Source organism: Atta cephalotes, assembly GCF_000143395.1.
Source record: "Atta cephalotes unplaced genomic scaffold scaffold00001, whole genome shotgun sequence".
Taxonomy (NCBI): Eukaryota; Metazoa; Arthropoda; class Insecta; order Hymenoptera; family Formicidae; genus Atta; species Atta cephalotes.
In genome coordinates this window covers 12,125,169-12,133,527 of record NW_012130065.1, presented here as the reverse complement: position 1 = coordinate 12,133,527, position 8,359 = coordinate 12,125,169, and the positions used below count along the sequence as shown (strand labels likewise).

The window sequence follows — 8,359 nt, the reverse complement described above, 5'->3', positions numbered from 1 at the left end:
CGTTACTACGTACTTACTACTACTACGTCGTCGTTCCGTCCGTACCGTAAACCGAACCCGTACCGGTACGTCGTCGTCGTCACTACTACTCTCTCTCTCTCTCTCTCTCTCTCTCTCTCTCTCTCTCTCTCTCTCTCCTTCTTTTTTTCCTTTTCCTCTCCATTTATTTATCTATTATCTATAGACCTTTGCTCTTTTTTTCTCTATTTTCTATTTCTGCTGCGCATTGAAGGACGAATGATATCTGACAGTACAGTTAGATAAAAGCGCAATGGGAAAGACCGATCTTACTCTACACATAAAATATGAATGAACTGACAAGTGCATTTCTTGCAGGAAGAACTTGAGAAAATTCCTTCGCCGACGTTCGCAACGAGTGACGCGTATTTCAGTAGACACGCCGTAGACATGCCGGCATAGATGAAATTAAGCGAAAAGTATACAAGTAGAACAGTTAGTGGTATTCTGCTTTGTAGAAATGTAAATGACTATACTTATTGAAAAACAAAGCACAAAAATAAAATTATAATATATACGAGATTATATATGATTATATTATATATGAGCACAATTTTTTGAAGTTAATCAGAAATGAGAGAAAAGCAAACACAGACGTTATGATTTGATTAAACATCCTTGCTAACATTGTCCTATCGATAATGGAACAAGAGCTTAGGTAATTCCTCGCCGATAAAGTTCTTAGAGCTCTGTTTGAGCGTGCAACTAACAGCTCGAAGCATCACCGTGGTGCAAATTCAATTCCTCCTTGATCGGCAAGGACTTAACCATACCACTGTCGCAAACACAATCAAAATTTCTGTTACGGCACATCTACGATGATTAAGACTACGTAGAAATCGATTAATTGGAAATCAGCGCGAAAGGAGCAAATTAAATAGAACAAATTAAATGGTTATTAAATCAATTAAGAATATAAAAAATATAAGAACGATTCGAGAAACTTATAGTGCTTTCTCCAATTGTTCTAGTCAAGTCTATAATGTCAATTTATCGGTAAATTTAGTTCGCTTTTCGAAATAAATTCAATGAGCCACTCAGAGACAACATTAATGGCACAAATGGAACTGGATCAATTACTGCAATTTCCTAACTTGGAAATGGCTAAGGAAAGTTTATTGTTACTGTTTCCTAAGCTCATCCGAATCAATGAAGACTGTCGAGTGTCATCCCTTTTGCTCAGACTATTCCCTAGCGTGAAGTTTCGCAACGACCCTTCTACGTGACACTTTCACAAGAAATTTAAAGTTTGACAAGCGGAAGATATATCCTCGAAAGATGAAAGGCGGCATTGTTCTTAAGTGATTGCCTAGAAACGGCATCGTTTGCAAATAGACCGGTATTCAAAGTTAACCTCAAAGTAACACGCCATATTATATCCCTACAATTCATCAAAATTATTACTGTTTTAATCTCTATTCGATTTTGTCGAACGCCTTGTCGTTGAGATAAATATATTTTCTCTTTTGTATCTTTTGTAAAGTGTTTTAATAAATCCGAGTTATTCAATATATATCTCTTTCAAAATATTACTGGCCTTTATGAAGAGGATCTATCTAATGCTCTTCTGGGCGATGAAATTTACATATTAAAAGTTAAGTAGCTACTTTAACAGTAGTGGACAGAGCTGACGTATCAGGGAGTTGAAGTGAATTTGGAAACGACCACTAATCTGTTGGACTAACCATCCTTCGTCATGTAAGCGAACAATGGTGCAGTAGAACTTTGAAACATGCTCGATCCATTTTAGTAGTTTTCAGAGGATCAGCTCGATCGGTAGTTGCTCAAAATCTAGTTTCGCGAAATTTAGTGTTTATTTTACAAACACTTTTAAAGTGCTGCGAAACATTGAAGACACATTAAATAATTACTTGCTACACTGAAAAAATAGTTAACTTATATAGTTGAATTAATTGGAATTTTGGTTAAAAATGAGCAAATTTTCTGAATCTGTTATAATTCTATATATAATAGTTAATGAAATTAGAATTTTGACCGATATTAGAATCTTCTAGTTCATTCAATTTCAATGAAAAATTTTTCTTAATATAATTATATAAAATTGATTGTAATTAAAAATATATATACAGAAAGAGTAGTTTTGCTGAAGTATTTAAAAATTTAATTGGATATTAAAAATAATTTTGTTGGACTTTTTAAAATAATTACGTAAGACGCTCAAAGTGGTTGTTACAATTTTTTACAGCATTGCTCACCATGTTTGAGTTTTCTACATAATTATTTTGATGGTCTAACACAGTTATTTTCTGATTTATATCTACTTAAATTTTTAAATACTTCATCAAAATCGTTCCGTCTATTAATTAACATTAAATGAATTACTGTTTTCATTTAACTTTTTTCCATTGATGAACAGCATTTGCAGAGTGTAAAATACGATACTAATACATATCGCATTAATACTATTTTTATTGTTCTTACGACTAAAATGTGTTGTGCAACGAGCAAATAGTATATATCATAAGGTTTGATACTGTTATTGCGTTATAGCGTCAGCTTTTCCTGTGCATACGCAGACCGCGGTGAAATCACCGCAGCAATAAATCCGATATCACCGCGTTCCCGATGGATCTCCGATTGAACCAAAAACATTTCGGTTCCACTTTGGTGAAACCATTTTTCGTTTAAATTCTCATTGAAATCCGTATATTTATGGACGACACGTCGATACAAGCGGAAGAGGGGCGCACTGAGCACACCAGATTTACGATTAAACTCTCAGTTGAATATGGCTGACGCGGTCAAAATCGGTCATTCTATCGCAACGAGTCGAGAGCGGACAGAAAGTGTGTTTTAATTCTGTTTGACACCATAATCGAACTTTAAAGCTGTTAATCCGGTAAATTTCGAGAGATTTGTTTCGAAAAGAAATGCAATCAAATCGTATTATATTTCAATATGCGAATACCTACGTTATTCTTTTTTCAATTCCATTTTACGCGTAGCTGCATCATAAATAATAGCAAACAGGATTGATAGCACTGATTGTAACTTTTTTTGTATCGCGTATATGACGCAGAGAGATGTATTTTTGCGAAAATAATTTTATAAAGTGATAGATTTATAGAGGAATATTACATGTTTCATGAAATCGTGTCTGATGCCATAATCGAAATGCGCATTTGCGGTCTCACAAAATCTCATAAACTTCACAGAGAATTCTGAAGGAATGAAATATCACAAATATATAAATAACAGTACATCATTATCACAGTTTACGTAATATATTCTTATTCAATATTAATTTTTATTTTTTAATTTAAAAGTTCTTTCAAAAGTACAATTAAAAAAACGTAATTTTAAAATTATTACTATGAATGAGTTAATTAAACATTATCTTATCAGTTCTGGTTTTTATTTTTTGGTTAACTTAAATTAATAATTTTAACCCCATTTAATCTGATAATAATGTAAAAATTATATTTCTTTAGCTATGATTAATCACTGATGGTTTTGTAGTATGATAATTTTAAAAATTACTTATTGCAAAATTATTAACTTAGTAATGGACCTTGATTAAAAAAATTTAATTTTTCTATAATCAAGTTAAGTCTAATCACAATGAAAAACCATGCCTCAGTGATCAAAAGAGAACTAACTACTTCATAAAAAAATCATCATAATTAGAAAAGGGTAGTTTAAAAAGAAATCATCACAATTCAAAAAGAAAGATTTTTTTAAGGATTGTGAAATTAAAAATAACAAAAATAACATTTGAATATATTAAGAATATATTCGTTTTGATATTATTTGATTAATTAATAATTTTCTAGTTGAAAAATAATTTTTCCATTTTTTTGGGAAACTTAATTTTTTTAAATTATATTTTTGAAGTAAAGGAGCGAATCTCTTTGTAAATATGAGAGAATTCGAAGTATATTATATTAATAGCAAAGTATATTATAGTATAAGTTTGTAAAATACTTTATATCGTACTCACCTTGCCGAAATTCGAGAGACCACCGATTTGAGGCACTTGACCGGGTTCATCCGCCGTGCTGCAGTCTGCCCTAACGAACCAACAGGTCAGTAACTCAGTAGCTACAATTGTGAATGTTATGGCGATAGAATTCTCTCTAATCACAGGTCTCCACACGCACCCGTAACGATAACGACAATAGTATTATTCGCAGGACAGCAGCTCGCGGCGAGCCACAATGACTAGTTCGTAATCATACCACAACTAACTTGTTTCTATTCCGAATGATCTCGGGAATATTCTAGTACGCAACTTCATTAAATGTACATTACACAATAGCGTTCATTAGATACGATAAATGCGTTTGAAGTGAACTTAAGTCTTATTATTACTGTCTATTTCGATTTCTTTACATTTTTTTTAAATAGAATAAGCCTAAGAGAACGCTGAATAATTTATATACTTAAAAAAAAGTTAATAGATAATCTTCATACATATTTTTTAAAATAATATTAACATTTATTTATAGTAAGTAAATATTTACTTAATAAAAAAATGATAGTTTAATCAAATTAATAGTTCTTATACAAATAAATATATGTTTACATTTAGTAAATATTTACTTATAATTAAACAAATATTTTTAATATATATTTTAAATATTTTTAAATTAAATAATTAATATTTTTACAAATATTAATTAATTAATTTTGTTTAGTGCAATTTCATAATAATTTAATCTTTTTTTTATAAAAACTCGATATATATATTTGTAATGTTCCTTTTAATCCTTAATTTTTGTAGTTTTATCTTGGAATAATTACGAACATTTCTCTATGATTCATTGATAGGATTAACAATGTATTTTTGTGCAGTATAATGTATTGGTAATTGGATTTTGTGATGTAACGCGCAAGTAAATTACATCCTGTTGAATTGAATGGTTTTTATGCGAAAGAAAACGACCGGTTTCTCTCTGTCAACGCCCGAGAGAAATAGATTTTCCTAATGTTCTCTCTAGAAGTCATTTTCTTTAGTACACATTACACATGTCTTTTAGTCACATATCACGTTATGTCATCTCTCCTGAGGCACGCGACTAATCGCGATAACAACTGTCGGCGGAATATACAGACGAAGGAGAGTTAAATATCTTATGTAGATAGGGATTATATGCGAGACATACGACGTGCTTTAGGCGTCAGCTCGAGGACTCGAGGTAATACCACGCTGACAATCGTGCGCATTAGCGCCATATCCCCTAAAGCCGTCACGAATGGTGCAATGATGCGGTGGCAATAATGGTAGCGATAATCGATAACCGAGCCTATAATCGGCCGTCGCGTTACACTATCCTTCGATTCGATTCGGGAATCGCGGCTTCAAGTTTTAGCCACATCGCCGGATTTAATTGCAAACGATAACGACGACGGCGGACACGCGCCATTAAACGTCGCGGCTTTTCCTCTCGTTCAGTTCGAGTGGCCAATTCGAAGCTGTACACGGCGCCGTCGTCGAACGTTCCGCCGTATCGAACTTAATCACGTGCGACTCAACGATCGGGCACCTGTCGCACTGCGTAAACGCGATTTCGCGGATTTATGGTCGCTCGCCTGGAGAGGCGCGACAGCAGCAACCAGCTGCATTTTTGTTTGACCGTGCGTCGTAATCGCCCTATCTATCGTGAAATGCTGGTTGTTCGACGGACGCGTATAATATTGCTACAATATACATTAATCCGGACGGGATTTATCATGTTACATGCGAGATTTAATTGCAAAGCAACGGATGAGCAAAGCAGGGATGCATGAAATATAACGGCCGTCGCGGAAATAAATCACTCTCGGTAACGCTTCTATTGTTGACGATTTTTATTGATGTGATATATTTTCGCGTGGCATTTTTCTTAGGCCAGATTAAGGCAATTCTAGAATAGTCTGTTTTACAGGTTTATGTCCAATATAGTTTAATTCTATCGTTTCTATCAATGTAATTTAATTTTAATTTTCTTTCAACTAAGTCCTTTTTTTTAGTTTTAAGAATTAGAAAAAGATGAAGAACAAGTTAAACCGAGATTAACACTTTTAGACTCTGCGTAATGTACATCAAATTTAAAGACCATTGATTATATCCATTGAAATTATTTAATTCTACATACGTCATCTGATGTATATAATAAAGTATATGTTGGAGAAATAGTCAAAATTAAAAAAAAAAATTAACTGTTTAATATGAATTATTCATCAAAGTGCGCACGAATTAAAAAAAATTTTGTTAAATATAATTCCAATAAAATCAAGTTTGAAGAAGTTAAAATTAATCTATTGATAGAAAGACATCAGTAGAATCTACGATTTACGTGAACATGAAACATCATACTACTAAAAATTTTGTTAAATATAATTCCAATAAAATCAAGTTTGAAGAAGTTAAAATTAATCTATTGATAGAAAGACATCAGTAGAATCTACGATTTACGTGAACATGAAACATCATCATACTACTACATCAATATCGTACGTACAAATTATACATACAAATTTTATAACTAATTAAAAAAAATTTTTCATATTAGATATCTAAGCTTAATTCTAAAAACTACAAAGTACGAAACTTTTATATAAAACAAATATTATTACAAAACGATGCCAAAAGCCGAAACAAATTATAATTTTTCTGATTTTTTTTGTTTTTGACATAAAGTTAATCGATTTGAACTATGTTATCGTTTATATTTTAATTATGGAAAAGATTTTTAAATCTGTAAAGGTAATAATTAGGAAAATATTTATTTAAAAAATAATCGGTAAAAAAAAACGACTTTAGAATCCCATTAAATATGCTCGTAGAATGGAGTTGGACGAGTTGATCGCCGTTTTGCGTGTCCCTCATTATACGTCGCGTAATAACGAAGTATTATTCGACGAAATAGCCTGAAATCCTCTTTTATTCTACACGGAAATACTGAGAATGTTGTAAAACGCGACAGTTTAAGTAAACGTACCTTGTTTAAATTACTCTTCGTGAATTACCCTTAATTTGGATAATTTCAAACAAAACGTATAATGAACATGTTGCCTAATTGAATAAATTACGGAAATTGGTGAGTTTAATCTGGACATAATCTTTAAATAACAATATTGGATTGCAAGGGAATTGATGCAAAAATTTCAAAATTCATAAATTCGGGTTGTGTTGATTTTGATAAAAACCTCTATTGAAAAAATTTTATGAGGTGGCAAAAAGAGTGTTTGGAAGATAAATATAAATCCATTCCAGCCATAAACGCGGTAACATATCAAAATTTATCTATAATAGAATAGCGATTCTTCATCGTGACATCGTAAAACAGAGCGCAATGCCATAAAATCGGAAGCCGAAACCGGGAGGGATAGATCGATCAGAGCTCATCTCACTCGTAGAAGAACGACGTGTCGGAATGCGCGATACCTTCGCGATATATCAGTTTGAAAAGCTTTCTGTCGCTTTCGTCTTGCAGCTGTCGAAAAGATGTCTCGTAAAAGTTCACCGTTCGCTTCGGCCATTGTTTGTCGCAATATTTCGAAGCTCTGTCTGCTGTGGCACCAGCTGGGCCGTACAACCTGCGATCTTCATGTAATCCCGCGTTCCCGTTCGATAATTTCTCTATCCCAAAACAGCTCGACGTGCGATAGAAAAGGATTGCTCTGAGATAACTCCATCAGGGTGGAGTAACATTGTAATTAAATTTTAAGGAAGAACTTTGTTCGTAAAAAATATTAAAACTTTTTCCCTTTTTATTATATATTCCAGACCAACAATTTAGAAATACTTTTTGAAAATTGACATTTTTGACATTAATTAAATTAATCAAATATTAATCAAATATTCATACACTGAAAAATTTTTCGTACTTGTGACTGTAATTACATGTTATCATAATTGTGATTGTTATTTAAGACTGTTACTTTTGACAACTTTGAAGATTGGAAGCTTCGAAAGAATTTGAGTCTTCAAAGTTAACTTGGAAACTATCGAAGTTTAAGGTGCCTTCGAAACTAGCTTTGAAGTTAGCTTTGAAGCTTTGAAGCTTCGAAAAATATATTTGAATAGAAAAAAATGGAAATATATTTGTAATACATAAATATATTTGTTCGTAAATATATTTATATATTCACAAATATATTTTTTATCAAAAAAATATATATATTCATTATTAATTATATTACATTAATAATTTTATAATTTTGATTTTTTGATCTTCGAAGAAAGTTAATGCCGAAACTTCGAATCATTGAAGCCTTGAAATTTAAATATCAAATTTGCTTCCACAGCAAATTCAGTCCTAGCTATTGTGCTATAACGTTAATAATATTAATTAGTAATATTAACTGTAAGTTCTATAAAATATATATATATATA

General features: G+C 31.8%; 1 protein-coding gene across 1 annotated transcript in view; it reads right to left on the bottom strand.

Annotated features, from left to right (window-relative positions):
- Nucleotides 1-8,359, bottom strand: part of LOC105627166 (dipeptidase 1) — an 88,694-nt gene that overhangs the window by 32,959 nt on the left and 47,376 nt on the right. Inside the window, exon 5 of the mRNA XM_012208456.1 lies at nucleotides 3,980-4,049. Within this exon, the coding sequence (XP_012063846.1) occupies nucleotides 3,980-4,049 (70 nt within the window). The remainder of the gene's footprint in view (nucleotides 1-3,979; nucleotides 4,050-8,359) is intronic.